This window comes from Rattus rattus, chromosome 1, assembly GCF_011064425.1.
Source record: "Rattus rattus isolate New Zealand chromosome 1, Rrattus_CSIRO_v1, whole genome shotgun sequence".
NCBI classification, from domain to species: domain Eukaryota; kingdom Metazoa; phylum Chordata; class Mammalia; order Rodentia; family Muridae; genus Rattus; species Rattus rattus.
The window spans coordinates 8,385,464-8,404,048 of NC_046154.1; the positions used below are offsets into that span (position 1 = coordinate 8,385,464).

General features: G+C 55.6%; 1 protein-coding gene across 6 annotated transcripts in view; it reads right to left on the reverse strand.

Moving 5' to 3' along the window:
• Chd5 (chromodomain helicase DNA binding protein 5) overlaps nucleotides 1-16,773 on the reverse strand; it is a 46,451-nt gene extending 29,678 nt beyond the window's left edge. For 4 of the 6 annotated variants that reach the window (XM_032893828.1, XM_032893819.1, XM_032893808.1 and 1 more), the window contains exons 1-4: nucleotides 16,583-16,773; nucleotides 8,623-8,747; nucleotides 2,587-2,766; nucleotides 336-454 (exon numbers count right to left, since the gene is read on the reverse strand). In XM_032893828.1, coding sequence (XP_032749719.1) covers nucleotides 336-454; nucleotides 2,587-2,766; nucleotides 8,623-8,747; nucleotides 16,583-16,661 — 503 coding nt within the window. In that variant the 5' untranslated portion in view covers nucleotides 16,662-16,773. The remainder of the gene's footprint in view (nucleotides 1-335; nucleotides 455-2,586; nucleotides 2,767-8,622; nucleotides 8,748-16,582) is intronic. The other 2 variants (XM_032893812.1, XM_032893799.1) reach the window with 1 other exon arrangement.
• Nucleotides 16,774-18,585: the final 1,812 nt, after the last annotated feature.

Consider the following 18,585-nt stretch of genomic DNA (forward strand, 5'->3'; position numbering starts at 1 on the left):
TGTCACGCCTGTGATGTGTGGCTAGCCCAGTAGTCCTAGCTAACCCAGCAGCCCAGTAGGGGCAGGGAAAGGACAAAGTGACTACTCCTGACTCCTGGAGTATTTCCATTGAGGCTGTAGACCAGAGGCAGGCCTACAGCAGGCTACACAGAAGGACCCAGGACAGGGTCTGGGAGGGAGGGAGGCCCAACCATCTGCTATGCTAAAATGAAGGAGTCCTGACCCCAAGCTCTTCCCAGGTCAGGGGTTACTCTGATAGCCCTCTCCCTTCACCTCCCCTCAGGTAAACACAACCCTCATGGTCACCCAGCCACAGCAGCCAGGCCCTGGCCCACCGGAGGAACTGGCTGAAGGCCTTGTAGTTGGTCAGTGTGTGGTAGTCATCCTCAGAAAATAGGTAATCCACATCGTCAAGCCCCCACTCGGCCATGAGCTGTCCCGAGGACTTGGGCTCCTGCAGAGACATGGCCAGAGGTGGGGTCAGAGGCACAGGGCCCTGCTCTGAGAAAGGAGGGAAGGGGCAATCTGCAAGCCAACAACAGCTCTCACCCACCACTGGGACACCGAAAGCCACACCCACCCTGTCATGTCTCAGATGCCAGCTCATAGGACGCCCAATGCTGTGAGCTCTAAAGCTAAGATTGGGGAAAGATCACGAACATTTCTGCTGAAAGGGAAAGCAGATGGCAAGACCTGAAGCAGTGGTCTGAAGCTGGAGGAGCAGAGCTGAAAGAGTCCCTCAGCCTCTTCCTAGATGTGCTAAGGATGCTAAGGAAACTGAGAAAGAGTTCAGTCGGGCCATCACAGGGGTCAGAGAACTAGAGGACCACGGACAGCGTGGCCCCTAGTGAGCCGGGATCACAGGACATGCGGGTTGTGGAGAAAGGTTTTGTTTTGTTGGGGTTTCTGTTTGGGTTGTTGTTGTTGGTTGGTTGGTCTCTCTACATAGCCCTAGCTGTCCTGAGTGTAGGCCAGGCTGGCCTCAGACTCAGAGAGATCCTCCTGCCTCTACCTCCCAACTGCTGGGATGAAGGGTATTTGCTGTTATGCCCAGTTATTTCCAATTTATTTCTTTCTATGCGTATGAATGTTTGGCCAGACTACTGCATCGGTACCTGGTGCCAGTGGAAGCCAGGAAAGGGCATCAGATCCCCCGCCCAACACTAAAGTTATAATTCTGAGCCCCAGGTCCTCTGGAAGAGCCACCAGCACACTCGTGCACTGAGCCATCTCTCCAGGCTCCCCGTGGGTCAGTTCTAACCAATGGCTCTGCCAGATACTATCAGCAAGACATGGATGAATTAATTCACCTTTCTGCCTCAGTTTTCTTCATTCTGCCTCAGGTGCCCAGGACCTATGACTGTTATGGGGCCACCCGGACACCATCCCCTCCCCCTGTATCCTACCTCTTCCAGGTAACCTCCCACCCACTAAGCAACGATCACACTCCTTTATAGGGTGCATGCCCTGACCTGCCAAGACACACAGACCCCCCCCCGTCCATAGAGGAAGGCAAAGTGTGCAGCCTTGGGTGACACCAGAAAATGCAACACAGAGCTCCTGAGCCCCCAAGTCCCCTTGGGAGCTGTCTCTCTGCTCCTACGGTAAAAGGCAGTGAAAGTGCAAATTCACTTCTTGGTTGGGGGAATATCAATGTCCCAGAAACGGCCTGCATAGGAACCAGCTCAGGGATAGTTCCACGAGGGACACCCTCCCGTTGCCAGCCTGCCCCCTCAGACACAACCCGCCATTCCTGGGAGACATGGATGAAACACAGTAGCAAGCAGATGATGATGTCACCAGTACTCTATCCTCAGCTCCTAGAAGTTCATTTCTCAAAACTGTCCCCAAAGCTATTACAGTCATAGCTGATTCACAGCACACCCACCAGTGACTAATGGGATCACACTGGGTGTCAGGACACCCCCAAGAAAGCAATGCTCCCCACGAGCACTCCAGCCTTCAATCATGCGTAGCCCTCTGCCGCCTAATGGTGACTGCGTTAATGTTTACGGTGCCCCAGTGTGGCTCACAACCCAGGGGGTAGCCTCGGTTCAATTGCAGTGCCTTGACTTGCTCTCCTTATTTGTAACAAAGATGCTCGTGCCCAAAGGGCAGCCAGACCCATCTTTACAGCCACAGCCACGCAGCTCCAAGTTCACTGAGAGACTGGAGGAGCACCCATGTGGGCAGAGCGGCAGAGTGCACCAAGTACCCGGGCAGAGCTGGTCACGCGGGGCTGTCTGGTAGATGCTAAGTGGCAAAGATCCCATTTGCTGTTTCATTTTCCCCAGACTGCTCCAAGCAAGAGGTTCCCAACACCAAACTTGAGTTCACACCATCTATCATTCTCTCCAGAAACAGCCGCACGCTCGGGTGGGCGAGCTATTGCCAAGAGCAGCCCCAATCTGTCAGCAAGACAACCGCACGCACTGTCTTGCTTGCTACCACAAGACCCTAAGTTTCCCCTCATGATCTACGTCCCACGTCCGCGCACGTGCACGTGCACACAGAGCTCTGTACGGCCTCCCTGACTGCTCTGAGCTCGCCTGCACCCTCCCGCCTGACCCCACCCCCAGCAATTACCTTCAAGCCTCCGTCCTCGTTATCCTCTTCATCCTCATCCCTCTTTTTCCGCTTGGCCTTCTTCTCCTTCTTCTCCTTCAGTTTCTTCTTCTTCTTCTTGGTGGGGCTGTAGTCGCTACCTTCGCTCTCTGACTTCTCTTCCAGATCCTCCTCGTTTTCTGACAGCTCATCATTGCTCCCCTGGAGAAGAAAGGGGAAGACGGTGAGGGTGTCAGACACCCCAGAATGCCAGAGACCTGGGGCGGCCACCGACCTTCTGAGCACAGGTGAGCTACTGTGGGACCAGACTTCCCCAGGCAGGTGAAGTATCAGCTTCTATTTGGGTCAGAGTGGATTTGGGGAGCATGATGGCACTGCACCCCAGGAACTCCTGGTAGAGGCCATGATGACCAAAGTCAAAAGCCCAAGAAAAGTTACCAACAGGAGCTGACTTGTCCACCCTGCACCCGTCAGCCCATGGATGGATCGGGTGCACAGGGAGGCAGCCACGGTACAAGCCTCTCTCCAGGATGGCCACTCCACCTCGACCGTAGAAAACGGTAAATTAGGCAGCTCTTAAGATTGACTGGGTTGTGTTTCCTGTGTGTACGGGCAGAAAATGGCCCATTTATATGGAGATGAGGGTGTTTACAGTCATAGCATACCCACCAGCAAGATATTGTCCCTGGAAGGAAATGGTTTGCCCAGTTTGGAGGTAAATGAACAGCAGAGCCCTGTCCTCTTCTACAGGGGTGAGCAGGGACAGGCTGGCACCGTCGCTACGATCACCAGCTCAGGACTCGTCACCCTTGTGATTGATGAGATATTTTTCATGGAGAGAGCCAGGAATATGAAAACTGAGCTATGAAAGACAGCTGGGGAGAGGGAGGGAGGAAAGAGCAGGAGAGGAAGGAGATGATGAGGGGCGACGGCGACAGGGCCTGCTGGACAATCTTAGAGGATCCTAGCCATTCCCTTGCCTGTCCCAGTAGAGAATTTCCAGTTAGGTACATCCCATCAATTAGCTGAGGTTGGGCATGTCACTGAAGGGTCCTCTCCCTGCTCTCCAGCTGGGAAGACCCCATCCACAGGCTCTCCTGGAAGCTCAGCTCAGTCTCCCTCAGAGAAGACGGAACCTGTCACCTGCTAATCGATCACCGAGTCAGCACGCTGGCAAGTCCTCCTTGCTTCCTCAGAATACTGACTCTGCCCTGGACCCAAGAGGGCAACTCCCAGCTCCGACACCTGTCAATAGCATGAAACCCTGTAGCCACAGTTCCCAGGCTCTGGCATAAAAAAGTGGAATTCAGAGACCATGTCCAAGAGATCTGAGAGCCCCAATTCCCACCCCCAAAAGAAGCAAAGGTGAAAGACAGCACAACAGCACCGTATGTTTCAGCACCATAGACAGCAGCTGCAACCTGCCCTTGAGAGGGAAATCCACGGACTCCACCAGAGTTGGAACCAAAAGACCCAGGGAGGTGAATCCTTGAAAGGCCTGCCCATGGGCCCTTGCTAGCTGTTCAAGTCATATAAATCTCCCTCATCTGCACAGTGATGAGATAAATCAGGGAGATTGTGCACGCAGAGGCGCCGGCTTGGACAGCCATGCTCACAGACTGGGGTAACTTGGGAGAGCCAGTTAGCAAGGAACTTAGACCAGACAAGTCTGCATTCGGAACCACAGACGCCCTTTACTCTAGATACAAGTGGACCACGCCCAAGCAAAGGAAACACCCTCAAATGCTGACATTTTTCCTCTGGGTCAGGACCAAAAAGCCAGCCACATGGGAAGTGGGCAGACAAGTGTTGCCTGGTAGCTAGTCAGAGCATCTTCTGGGAAGAGGACACTGCCATACCCAGGGTTCAGGGGAGCCCAGAAGTGGCCAGCACAGCTCAGAGCCAGAGGAGACAGAAAGAAGAGGGCAGGAGGGAAGCACGCCTCCAGCTGACCGAGTGCAGAGCAGTGATCAGCAGGACTCAGCCAAGGTACACTCCAGAGCCAGGTAGGAGTGCAGAGGGCTGAGCTGGAGACCAGCAGGGTGGATCTCAAGCTAGAAGCCCCTTTCCTCTATCCATCCCCCAAAGCACAGGCAAGATGTCCACCTTGCCTGTTCCACCCATGGGGAGAGAAAACTCTGATCTGAAGCCCCAGGCCTCAAGGCCCCCTCTCCCCTGCCCTGCCTCTTCCCAGTAAAGTCAGCATAGCCTAGGTCACCCCCACAGCTATGCCTGCATGCCACAGTGGAGTACAGGATGAGCCTGTCTCCCAGCAGAACCTGTACCAGCTGTTCCCACACTTCCTCTGCTGGGCCTCCTTCTCTGCCTAAAACATCTTGCCTCACAGAGAAGACGGAAACGCAAGTGGATCCGAAAAGGAGCTGACAGCAGGACCTGGGAGAGCAAAGTCACTAGAGAGAAGGGAAACGGACCACAGAACTAACTAGGGCAGATGGGGAAGTCAGCTAGTCTATATGCCAAATTCCAGGCCACCCCACTGAGGAAGGAGACTGAGGAAGGAGACACAGACCAGTAAACCTCTAACAATGTCCACCAGCCAACCTCTGTCCTGAGGTCTGAGAACAACCAAAGCACACACAGGCTGTGGAAACCAGGATTACAGATGGGCCTTTGACCTTGGCACCATCCTTCATGGGTGTGACTGTTAAGGTCCAACCCTGGGTGTCACTGTTAATTGGAGCACTAGTGGCTGTGAGGACCTCAGGGGACACAGGTAAAGCACTTCAGATGCCACACCCGAATTGGGGGCAAAGAGGGGTCTGTCTGCTGAGCGCCCCTTTTCCTGTTCACCAGTCATGACTGGTGGGGACCCCAAGCAGCGAGTCCAACACAACCCCTTCTCCCTCCCCGATCTACAATTTCTGAATCTAGGCCTCCTGTCTGGCTCCCCCCTCCCCACTCTTCTATGCCCAGCACCCACATCACATCTCCTGAAAAAGAGGAATAATAGTATTTAGAGTCAAAGGAAGAACTCAGGGAGTTGGTCATTCTCGACTTGGGGTCCTTCAAGACCAAGAAGGGAAAAAAAAAAGAATGAAATCCGAGCCTCCCATTCACCAGTGTTATAAACAGTTATAATTTAGCACTGAATAATTGGTTGCTATGGCAACCGCTGCAGTACAGGTTGAAATCAGTTCTCCCTCCTGCGCTCCCGGTCTGACAGGGAGCTTCATCTACATATGCTCAGGTTCCGGCTGCAGTCCTGTTATTTTATGTAAATCAGAAGCCAAGGCTTGCTGCTTGCCCGTGCGCTCCCCCTACCCCACCCCACCCACACCCCAGCCCAAACCACTGCCTTACTGCCCACCTGCGCGAGTCACCTGGTGGGGGATGCAGCGGCGGGGTCGGGGGAGGAAGGAGATTCCCGCACCCAGGATCCAGGGCTGCCGGGTTGGGTGGGTGGGTAGACGGATCTTCCTCTTTGTAAATAGCGTGCAATAGACCGCCACCCCCACCCCCCAGATCCTGCAGCTGGTGAGAGAGAGAGCGAGAGCCAAGCTGAAGGATGGGATGAGATGGGAAAGGAGAGGAAAGCACCCAGGCCTAAGGGTCACCTCTGGTGCTCTTCCTCTGGAAACCATGTCTACCCTGATGTCCCACCCTTTTAAAGCAGCAGCATTGCATCTTAAGGAGCGACGAGAGGAGAGAACGAAAGAGAGGAGGGAGGAGTGGGAGTGGGAAAATGAAGTGGAGAGAGAGACAGACAGACAGAGAGACAGATTAATATGGCAGAGAAAAGAAACACAGACTGGAGGAATAGCCAGTGTGTACAACTGAAGAGCAAACCAGTACAGAAAAAGCCAACCATGTCCTGTGGACAAAGATTTCCTGTGGCTGTACCTTCCTTGGCCTTGGAGGCTACCATACCCCAGCCTCACAGCCCCTCCCCATCTCCAGCCCCCTTCCTACCAGAGCCATGGCAACCCCATGCCCAGGAAGGAGGCAGAAAAAAAAGCCCTGCTCAGAAGGGAACCCTGGGAACAGCTGACATGGTCCCAGCCATGGCTTGCCATTTGAGAACAAGCTGGGGAGGCCCCTTGCCAGAGGATCCCAAAGCCTGGGGTGGAGAACGGTGGCAACAGAGTGGGACTTCACAGCTTCAACCAGAAAGTCTGGGCACCTGAATCCCAGGGCTTCGGAATCCAGAACCTATCCACCGCCCAGACATGGACAAATCTGCAGGCCCAGGGGGCATCATCAGTAGGAGGCAGCGGCTGTAGTGAAAGATTCTTTTCGTGTGTCAAAGGAGCTGGTTTCGAGCACCTCCTCCAATGGGGGGGTTCTCCATGCACAGGGCCGCTCCCACACCCTGCCTCCACTTCCTCATCTGGATAATGGGGACAGAGAGCTTCGTGACTCCTTGGAGGAGGCCTTAGATTAGAAAAGTCAAAGTTCCTTCCTTCCTTCCTCCAGGCTGGAGACAGCTACAGGCTTGCCTGTGGTAAGGCGTGGGGCGTTCTGGGAGGAGACAAACACATCAATCCTAGACATCATACCAGACTACAGACAGCCTTCACACAGGGGTAGAGTAAGCTGAGGAGTCAAAGGAACTCCAGGAGAACCAAGGGTGGTACACACACACACAAACACATGCACACACACATACACATATACAGACATGCACACACACACAAACACATATACACACACGCATACACGTGCACACACATGCACATAAACACATATATACACACATACAAAGACATATACACACATGCACACGCATATGCACACACATACACATGCATACACATACACCAAGATATAAAGCAAGGAAGGAAGTGGAGTGGGCTTAAAGAGGACCCCGAGGGGGGTTGGGGATTTAGCTCAGTGGTAGAGCGCTAAGCGCAAGGCCCTGGGTTCGATCCCCAGCTCCGAAAAAAAAGAACCAAAAAAAAAAGAGGACCCCGAGGAACTTGGTCCAGGGGCTCGCCATGCATTGCTAAGACTGCTCACACCCCTGGACAAGACAGAAACAAGAGGAGAAAGCACACAGGCTTTGGATTCCTCAGATGTCCTTGATCCTCCCCACGGTGGTCCCTCACTTACTAGGTCCACATCTGACATGTTCCCAACACAAGAAGAGGACAGAGTCGAGACCCGAGTGGGCAGTGGCTCCCACTGCATCATTTTCCCTCCTTGTTTCTACATTCTGGAGCCCCAGGAAAACCAGCTCAAAGCCTTGCAGTGACTCGGGTTTACTGAGGGACGAGCACGAGGCCATCACTGTCTTTTATAAGGAAAAGTATATAGCCCACCCTCCTAGCATGGCTGCCCAGAGATGCAGGTGAGAAGACACAACACACTTGTCGGAAAGATTTTAAGTTATATGCCTGCCTCAGTTACCCCACACTATCCATTTCTTTTTTTTTTTCTTTTCTTTTCTTTTTTTCGGAGCTGGGGACCGAACCCAGGGCCTTGTGCTTGCTAAGCAAGCGCTCTACCACTGAGCTAAATCCCCAACCCCACACTATCCATTTCCAAGGGTGAACCCAGAGATGAAGTGCGTCAGAACGAGGCACACAGAAGCATCATGTCAGTAAGCAGGCCACCTCTCCTCCTCAGCCTTGAGTCCCAGCTGCTTCTGTCAGAGCCAACCAGAACCAAGGAAGTAAAGAACAGGAGCATTTACATCACCAAGCGTGAGCATGACCCTTACACACAGCCGGTCCTCTCACCGGAGCCTCTCCGTGTTTGTCTGACTTTCTCTGCCTTTGGAGGGATTCACTAAGGAGACAGAGGGAGGCTCCTATAGAGCAGCCTGGGAGAGGGCGGGGCAGGCCGTGAGGACCGTGTGAGGTGATGGAGACAGCTAGTGATAGTATCACGGTGTCCCAGCTCGCGACAGGACAGCTGACCCTCCAACTTCCCAGGGGCGCTTCTGCATGACGTAGCCATTCTATGCAATTCAAGGTCCAGGCCTCGCCTCGCCCCTGCCCCGCCTCGCCCTGCTCCGCCCCCGCCTCGCTTCGCTCCCGCCCCGCCTCGCTCTGCCCTGTCCCGCCCCCACCCTGCCCCGCCCCTAGTGTGCCTCACCTCTTTTTTCTTCCTCTTCCCTTTGGACTTGCTCTCCTTCAGCTTCTTCGGCTTCTTCTTGGGAAGGCTCACGGGCTCTGCAGGAAAGAAGTCCTCAAAGCCTTCAAGGCCACCGTCTTCTTCTTCTGCAGGAGTTGGAAGGGAGAGGGGGTCACCTTCAATTTCTCTCAGACAAAAACGGGGCCACAGAACCAAAGGCAGGCCATGAGACCCCTACACCACCACATGCCACATCATGACCATGTGACCACAGTCCTAAGCCAAGTGACAACAGTCATGTCTGGCTCTGGTAGCCAGCACATGCGTTCATAGAGAGGCATCCACCACCTCTCAGGTCCCACACAAGTCTACCTGCCAGCCTTGAATCTCTTGAAGGAGGAAGACAGGCTCCCACTGGTTTTCTGTGGCTCCCCAAACCCCATGACTAACCAGTCACACATACCCTACCCTCAGAGGGCATTTTGTGAACCCCACAAGGTCAATCTGCACATTTAGAACATCCTACAGGAACCAGCAGCCCCGCCTGCCAACACAGCGCCCCAGAATCCCCAGGGCAGGGATAGTTTGCAGCAAGGTCCCAGCCCCTCCCCTGTACAGATGGAAACCCAGAGAAGCAGCCATCCAATACAGAGAGGAGAAGGCAGGCTCTAGGTAGGACTGGAAGCCGCTACAGAGAATATGAGTATGTTCAAATGCAGCCCCTTCAAATGCAGGTCCCTGGAAGACCACCGCAGTACTGAGTACCACAGTACCAAGTACTGTAGTACCAAGCTACAGAGAAGTACCACAGTATCGAGTACCACAGTACCCAGATACAGAGAAGTACCATGGTACTAAGCACCACAGTACCCAGATACAGAGAAGTACCATGGTACTAAGTACCACAGTACCCAGATACAGAGAAGTACCATGGTACTAAGTACCACAATACCCAGCCACAGAGAAGTACCACAGTATTGAGTACAATTCCCAGCTACAGAAAAGTACCACAGTACCAAGTACTGCAGTACCTAGCCACAGAGAAATACCATAGTACTGAGTACCACAGTACCCAACTACAGAGAAGTACCATAGTACTGAGTACCACAGTACCCAGCTACAGAGAAGTACCATAGTACTGAGTACCACAGTACCCAGCTACAGAGAAGTACCACAGTACCGAGTAACACAGTACCGAGTAACACTGAGTAGCACAGTACTGGGCTACAGAGAAGACAGGGCTCATGTAGCAGGTACAGCTGTTGTGGTCTTGGCAGGACTCAAAAGCACAAGGGAGTGGCCATAGGGCTGTTCCTGACTTGGGTTTCCACAGGCCAGGGGGCCAAGCAGAAGCCAGGTGACATTGGAAGTAACCCGCTACTCCTCTGAGCTCTGATGTACCAGAGGCAGGGAGAATCCACAGAAGCCCTCAGTGCCCAGTGTCATCTGGGTGTGGAGGAGTCTTGGCCACTGCATGACAAGGATGGCAGTGAGCCAGGCTATGGTGACCAGTGGGATACCCATCCACGCCTGTGTACTCTCCCAGCACCACAGACACCCACCCCGACAGAAGCTCCCATCCCCTGGGAGCGTTCCACACCGATTATGTAACAGGCTCCAGGCTGATGCAATCCCGAGGGCGCCCTTCTCCCTCCTGCCTGCTCTGGGCAGTCCTCTGTCTCCACCCAGCAGGGGAATCCTCAGGTTTAGGAGGCCAGCCCAGCACACGTCCCCCACCTGACCAGCAGAAGAGACAGACGAGAAGTGCACAGGTAGCTAGGAATGTCCCAAGCTAGCTGTAACTCATCCAGAAAAAACACAGGCCTCACATTCATGTACAGAACCCCCCCACACACACCTCCTCTACAAGGCAACCTCACAGCCCAAGGCTGCCTGCTTAATAAAAAAAAAAAAAAAAAAAAATTCCCTCTGGGAAATTTTCAGAGCTCGCCCATGAGGATGGAGGACCCAGTTCTGACCATGCCTCTCTCTCTCTAGCAAGTATTTCCTGTCCCCATGCAGCTTCTGGTAGCTCTGAGGACAGACACCTGAGGTTTGGCCTGTGACACCAGGCCCACCCATCATGCCACACACCCAGTCTGCACTGACACTTGGCTCCCTCTTCTCACACGGACCATCCTTCTCCTTAGCAACAGGTCCTGAGCCTTCACCATCAAGCTTGAGAGTCACTCCTCAAGCAACCCCATCGTCTGCCACACCCAAGTCTCAGATGTGTTATGTCAACCCTGTTCTTCTCACAGCACCATCTGCCAGGGGCAGGTCAGAGGCTGGCTTTAAAACAAAGGACATGGGGCCAGTGGGGGAGATGGGGCTCCACTACACTGGGGTGAGGGGTTCCAGGGTGGGGGAACCCTGTCCTGCCAACTGTCAGCCCCTTGAGGCTTGCTTCACTGCCCTTCAGGCCTGCCTGTCTGTACCCTCAAATACCAGCCCTGCCCCGCCCCAAGGCCCGAGGTTCCATGGATCCCAGCCAACTAGAATTAGGACCATTAGCTTGGTAACTCCTTAAGTGGCCCCAGTCAGAGCAGGCCTGGGGAGCAAGGGGGTCTACTTCAGAGGCTTGGGATGAGACACAGCTCAAAGACAAGAGACAGTGTGAGGGTCTGTCAGGTAAAGGCTCAGCTTCCATAGATTTCTCTGCTCTCTGCTCCCTGTAAGCTGGCCGCCCAGCCCTCAGCGCAGGCCTGGTTCTCCAGCTGCAGCTGGATGAGGTGGGTGACCCTTCCCAGCCAGTAAATTAGCAGTGGCACTAAGCCAGCTGTGGTGACTTGGGTCGCTAATCCCAGCACTCCACAGTCTGGGGCAATATCAAAGTTCGAAGGCGGCCCAGCAAGACTTTGTCTCAATAAAACAAGGTATTTCAATTCCCCTATTTACAGAGAGGAGACTATGAGGACCACCTCACCACCCCATATCTCAGTTCCACCACTGTCAGAGGGCACAGCAACCCCGGCCTCAATGGTACACACCGGTATGTGAGCCCTCCCCTTGCATAGCCCTCTGGGTCTCGGACTGCCCAGAGCCCAATATTGCAACAGTGTGCCTTGTGTGCCAAGCTCAGGATTCCCCCAACCCAAGACCCCTGAAATGGCTAAGGCCAGCTCTGAATCCAAGAATTCACGGAGACTGAGAGATGAGCGTGGGGTACAATCAGGACAGATCTCGGAATCTACACCTAAGGTGAAGTCCTGCCAGGCTCCAGGCCCCACCTTGTCTGAGGAAGAACAAGCCTCCGGGAAGCTTTCCCAACAGGACAGTGGTAGAAGTTACGTCATCTCGGCTCCGTGAATGGGAGGGCTAGGGCGTCAGAGGAAGGAGCTGGGACAAGAGCTCTGTCACTAGAGTCAGAGGTGGGCAAACCAACCATGGATGGAGTCTGCCGCCCTTCCCAGAACCCAGGGAATTGGGGCTCCTTCTGTTTTCAACCCCTACAACCCATCTCCAAGAAGGGAACAGGGCCACCTAGTGGTCAGGAAGGGAGAAGGCCAGAGAAGCACAAGGGCTTTTAACCCCCACCCCTTCCTCACCCAGCACCCTAAAGGCCTGCTGCCCACTGACTAGTCTTCATCTTTGGAATGGGCTTCACGCTGCGGCCTTCTTCCTGGCAAGCAAGAGACGCAGACTTGTGAACAAGAGGCCCCCCGAGGCTGGGTGCAGTCCCGTGATGCACAAAGAACCCAGGAGGGGTCACGGGGTGGAAGAACTCTGGGGCCAGGGCTTCTGGACACCGAGAAGCCAAGACTAAAGATCTCATTAATCTCTGGAGACCTCCCCGCTGTGGCACAGGCCCTCGGCCGATCCAGAGCAGTGCCACCACCCAAGAGGCAATTAATAATTTATTTATGACATTTAACAAAACCCAGACATCACCTCACTGGCATCTCATAAAAGCGGCCATCCTGAGAACGAGGGGGAGAAGAGACGCAGGAGAGGCTCTTATCCTAAGTGACTGGGAGGGGGGAGAGTGAGGACGGCCCGGGCAAGCAGGCAGAAGCCCCCAGTCAGGTGCAGGGCACGGTGGGTGGGAAGAGAGAGGCAAGGAATATAAGACAGAGAGATCGATACTGGAGGAACGGTATGCCAGACAGACCAGGTAAAGACCGACGGAGGGAACAGAGCAAGAGAACGAGCTGGGGAGAGGGGGATGAAGCCAGACTTAGAGATGAAACGGTCTCACAGGTTCCTCTGCAAGACCTCCCCCGAGAAGCATCTTGTGGCAGCACATGCCTTTAATCCCAGCACTCGGGAGGCAGAGGCAGGAGGACCTTTGTGGGTTTGAGCCTAGCCTGGGCTATAGAATGAGTTCCAGAACAGGTCTGAATAGTGAGGCCTTTCTCACTCACTATCAGATAACACACACTGCTCAGGACCCGGTCCAAGAAATCTGTGTTGAGTAGGTGTGGGGGGGTAGATGGTAGAAAGTCGAATGGGAGTGGAGAGATGGACAGAAACCGGTGGATGGGGAATGGATGGGGACAAATGAAGGGAGGATGACTGGGCGGATGCATGCAGGAATGGTGGGTCTGTGGATGGAGAGTTTGTGAGATGGATGCAGGATGGATGGTTGTGGGACGGACGGACAGATGCATGGAGCTTGTGAATGAATAGGATGGTGGGATGGATGGACAGACAGACGAATGCTGAGAGCTGGCAGATGGATGGATGGATGGGTGGATGATGGGTGGATGGACAGATGCATGGAGCTTGTGAATGGATTGGATGGATGGATGGATGGATGGATGGATGGATGGATGGGTGGATGGGTGGATGGGTGGATGGGTGGGTGCGTGGGTGGATGGGTGGATGGATGGATGGGTGGGTGCGTGGGTGGATGGATAGGTGGCAGGATGGCTAAGTGGTTGGTATTGTAGGTTGATAATTCGATGCTTGGGTGGGTGTTGAAACAGTCAAGCTCCCTGGAACATCCCTACCCCAAATGGAGGGCCAGCTTAGAAGTGCGGGCCTTTTCGAGTCATGGTGAGTCAGATCCTCACCTCTGACCCTAAGAAACCTGAAACACTCACACAGGGAGGTCTGTAGGACAGAGACAAGGACCTGTCTCCCCAGGACCAGCAAGAAGACAGGCTGGGCTCATCAGTTTGATGGTTTCTCCAATTAACCATGGAGACCTCCAGCCCAGCAGAGCCCACCCCTGAGGAAAAGCCCTTTCCTCTCTGCCTTCAGCCCCTCCTCAGGCAGTCCCTCCCCAGCCACGTCTCCTGACCAGCACTTACTGGATAAGAGTTCAAGTCTCAGGAGCATGTCCTTAGGGAGCCAGCTCCCCCTTTAGATGCTAGTCGCACCTGCCATGGTCAGCTGTGACGTGCTGGGCACTGTGACCTGGACGTTCTACGTGTACTCTCTTACGAGACCTCATAATAACCTTCTATGAGGTAGCTGGTGCCAGACTCATTCTACAAGTGGGGGACACTGAGGCAGAGGGGCTGAGGGACTTCCCAACACCCCAGGAATATCCAGAACATTGCTGCGACTTAAGGCTTCCTCCGTCCATCCAACTCTTTCTTAAAATGATTATTTAATATATATGAGTACACACCAGAAGAGGGCATCGGATCCCATTACAGATGGTTGTGAGCCACCCTGGGGCTGCTGGGAATTGAACTCAGGACCTCTGGAAGAGCAGTCAGTGCTCTTAACCACTGAGCCATCTCTCCAGCCCCATCCATCAAACTCTTAAGTCCTCCCTTTGACCAGCACACTCCTCCAGGAATCTGGCAGCTGCACACCTCCAAGCCAGAAGAGGTTGGAGTCTACCTGACGATCCTCCTCACAGCAGGCCTACCCACCCTCCACAGAACTAGAGAGAACTGACCAAAGCAAAGCACTGTGTAGGAAACACACTGAGCAGACTCCAACAAACCCCAGTCCAACCTCTGACGGTTGAGCATTCGTGTGAGGCTCCCAGAACACTGGCTCCTCCCACCTGGCTCCAGGGGGCTAAGAGGTCACTTTCCTGGAACTCCACCCAACACTGCAGAAGGCCATGAGAGGCAGACAACACTGCCAACAGACATGACTGGGATAGGATGTCCCCACATCCAGGGAGCCAGGGGTGACCTAGAGACCCCTTCTCACAATCTCTCAGGTATCCTCTGTCCAGATTGCAATTAGGGACTCTACTTGGGGGGGGGGAGGCTGACAGAAGGTCCAGAGAACAGGACAAGCTACAAGCAAATAACCCCGGAAGAAGAAAGAGAGTGTCCCATAATGCAATGCAGCTGGAACCTAGGTAGACAGAACAAACTTGCAAGCAAAGGACAGGAGCCCGGTAAAGGTTAGGCTAAAGCCAGGGCCCCAGGACAATATGGTGCCTGCAGGGTTTCATAGCAATACTATCAGGCATCAGGAGTTGGAGCCCAGTGAGGCTGTGTGGGGAGAAGCAGCAATGGGAAGACCAGGTGGACCAATGGTCTGGGTCTAAGGAAGGAAGGTCATTGACCACTGCCTGGAAAGTTCTGGAGGGAGCCTATGGGCGGGGGAAGGAAACTTAGGCCAGAGGCCTGGTAAGGTGCTGAATCCTGGCAGGCTCTGGGGGCAAAGCAGTTGGAGTGGTTGGTAGACAGGGCCCTGAATTCCCGACTAGAGTGACAGGAACAAGTGTCTCCTCCTCTGTATGGCCTTGGAAGTACTCCTGAAGGCCCTAAGGGACAACTCCCTACCTACTCTGGAGGTGAGGGACAGATTCGGAATAAGACAGGACCGTGTCCACCTCTCTGGGGCATCCAAGACCTCACCAAGCCCTACACCCTGATGCAAGCAAGACCAGGCAGCAAGGAGGAGGAGAACACAGTTGGGGTAACTGAAGACCCAGAAATGGGCCTGATGATCCACAGTCAGTTGTCCATGGCCCCTGCCAATGCCACAAAAGGCCACGCCCCAATCACCACCAGGGATCTTTGAAGATCAGGCTCCCAAGTAGAAAACAGCCACAGGTTTCTCATGTGCTTGGCCTTCTGCCTTCCTCTCGGAAACAGAGGGTCTGGCTGCTTCGGAGCAGTCAGCTATGGGAAACCATACCCCTGCACACCTCACCCCATGGAAGGCTCTCGGCCTGGATGAAAGGGGAGGGGTTGAGCAGCAGGCCCCAGTGACAGCATCAAATCCACTAAACCAACTAGCTGGCCAGCTGAGGAGGAGACTGGGGGCAGGGGGTGTGGCCCTTGGTGAAGATGCTAGCCTGGGAGGTAGTGCGCTCTCCTGCAGAATAGGAACTGGGGTGTGAGTGTGTGAAATAGTCTCATCCGCAAGGATGGAGATTCCTGGGAGAAGGGGGCCCTTCTAACCTCTCACAAGTACCTCAGAAGTCCAGGAGGAGCCATGGACTTGAGAAGCTGAGAAGTGATGCCCCTCAGAAGGGAGGGAGGGCAGCTGACAGGGTGAGGCCCTGCCAGGGCGGGAGCCAGTTAACTGAAAAATCCTGCAAGGTAACCCCTGAGGCACAAACACGAAGGAGGCTGAATTCAGAGAGGCAGCTGGCAAGGGCAGGGGCGGTGGCCCTGGGGCGTCAGGCCCACAGGCAAGGAAGCAGGGTGGGCTGGGAACCCGGCAGGCACCAGCGTGCCTAGCACCCAGGGCGGCCCGGGCAAAGTGCTGGGGAGCGACTGTCAGGCGCCGGGAGCGGAGCCCGCGCGCCCAGGCTTGGGCATCGCCAGCTCCCCACGCGCGGCCCGTCCTCGCCCCGCCCGCGGCGCGCGCTTCCCGCCGCCTTCAAGGGCACGCGGGCTGACCCCCGGCTCGCCGCGCCCCTCCCGCTCGGCAGCCGGCGCAGGCCCCGCCACGGCTTCGCCCGGGGTCCTCGGCGCACCCCGCCCCGCGCCGCGCCCCGGAGCTCGCCCGGCCCCGCGCCCTTGGCCAGCGCGGCGCCAGGAGGGCGGGAGCGCAGCCCAGCAGCCCCGCGCCCCTCCCGCGTCCCGGGCCGGCAGGTCCCGCGCCCCCTCACCTGACATCTCCTCCTCGTTCTCCATCTCCTCCGCGAACAGCCGCGGCAGCTCCTCCTCGGTGCCCAGCGGGCCCCGCATGCCCGGCGGGGGAGGGAGGTGGGCGCCCCCTCCCGCCGGGCGCGGTGCCAGCCTTAACCCGTGCGCTGCCGGACGGACCCGCGCGGCGGGCGAGGCGGTCTCGGCGAGAAGATGGCGGCCGCCGGCCCCCCCCCCCAAACCTCCACCCCCCCGTGTCGACCCCGCAAGCTCTCTCAGCCGCCTCTGCCCGCACCCGCCAAGCCCGGGCCGCTCCGCCCACCGCGCCCCACAGCGCGCGAGTCCCGCAGCCGGCCGAGGGTGGCGGCGGCAGCGCCCGCGGCACGGCGGCACGGCGGGGGGGCGGCACACATGCCCGGATTGTGACGTCCAGTCTGGTTGCTGTGGCAACCCCATCCCATCGTTCCGCCAGCGCGACTAGTTAACAGCGGAGAACAAGTTGGGGGGACTAGTCTTGGGCAGCTCGGTGAGCGCGCGGTGAGGGGCGGGTGCCGGGAGCCGTCGAGGTGCCCGCCCGACCCAAGACACGACAGCAGAGCTGGCTGCGGGGGCTCGATGGCACGGGCGCAGGGGGAGTCCAGGCGGTGATCCCCGAGCACACCCCAGGCAGGGCCAGCCAGCTGTTGCCACCCTGCCCGCGAAGGGACTTGGGCCCGAGAGGCCGGATGGGTGGTGAGCCATAAACTGCCCCACTTTTCCGAAGCGGACTCACCCCACCTCGGATTCAGGCTATCACGTTTTTAAACCCCTTTCAGAAGAGAAGTCCAAGAAAATGTGGCTCGCACTTAAGGGTCACTCTGGTGACAGTGGGTACGATTTATCCAGAAAATTCCGTGGCTTCTCACCCCCCACCTGCTCTCTTTTCAGAACTGGGCTGTGTCCAGCTCAAACACATCCAGTTCCCTGGGGCTCTGTATGGTCTGTGCCCTGGACTGCCACTCAGGACACCTGTCGCCTAGCGGAAGGGTTGGCGGCTGCCAGCCTGGCTTGTTAAAGGTGAAGCTCGATGCCGATGCCGTTTGCTGGAGCCCTGGGGAACAAGACTAGAATTTTAAATGAGAGCTTTCAACCCGGTGCAGCCTCACAGCAACTTTAAGAGCACAGAAGTTGTGGGGGCCTGAGCTAGCAGGAGGTCTCCAGTTGTCCAGTCCTGTAGAGTGTGGGTCATCCTCGTGTCCTGCTTCTGTCCACACGCTGAGGGAGTGGACCTCACTGCTGCCAGCAGGAGCAGGTCCTGGGTGCTCTGAGAGGGTAGGAGCACAGGACTGAGCTGACCACTCGAGCCATATAGAGCAACAGTTTCTAGTGTCCAGAGCTGTCACCAGGAGGGATTTCCCCGTCTTAGAACCTTTGGGGAACCATATGATCTGTAGCAGTTTGAGTGTCCTCGGTACAAGACAAGATCTCTTGAGATGGCTGCAGTCACCAGGCTGCCCCAAGACAGTTCGTAGGGGTTGCAAGAGCCTTTGCTAAAGCTTTCTTCTCATGCTGTACAAATTGTGGGGACACCCCAAAGAAAACCTTTCCTTCACTTGTTCCTGAGCAAAGCCAGGTCTGCCCAGCCTCTCAGGATGGACAGACAGGACACTAGGACTCTCCCTCTGTGTCACAGATCACTTTTACACCTCCTAGGACAGTAGAGGTCCCCTGCACAAGGCAAAAGGACCAGCCAGCAGAAGGAAGGTAGCTAAGGATCCGAATGGTCCACTGGGCTGTTTCCTGCCAGGGAGAGCCTCAGTCTGCTGAGGCTTGAGTCTCTATCCTTCCTGGGGGGTGGGGGCTCACTGGCTCTCCCCAGACCGCTTATCTCCCTGACCCCTGACCGCTAAGGGTCCAGGAAAGAAAATCCCAAGCTCAATTGAACATGTCCGCCCTCCATTACCAGCCCCTAAGATTTCTCTGTTGTTGAACATTAAGCCTTTTTGAAGTTCCCCTGTCCAGCCTTAGAGAAAGAAACTTGTGTCCT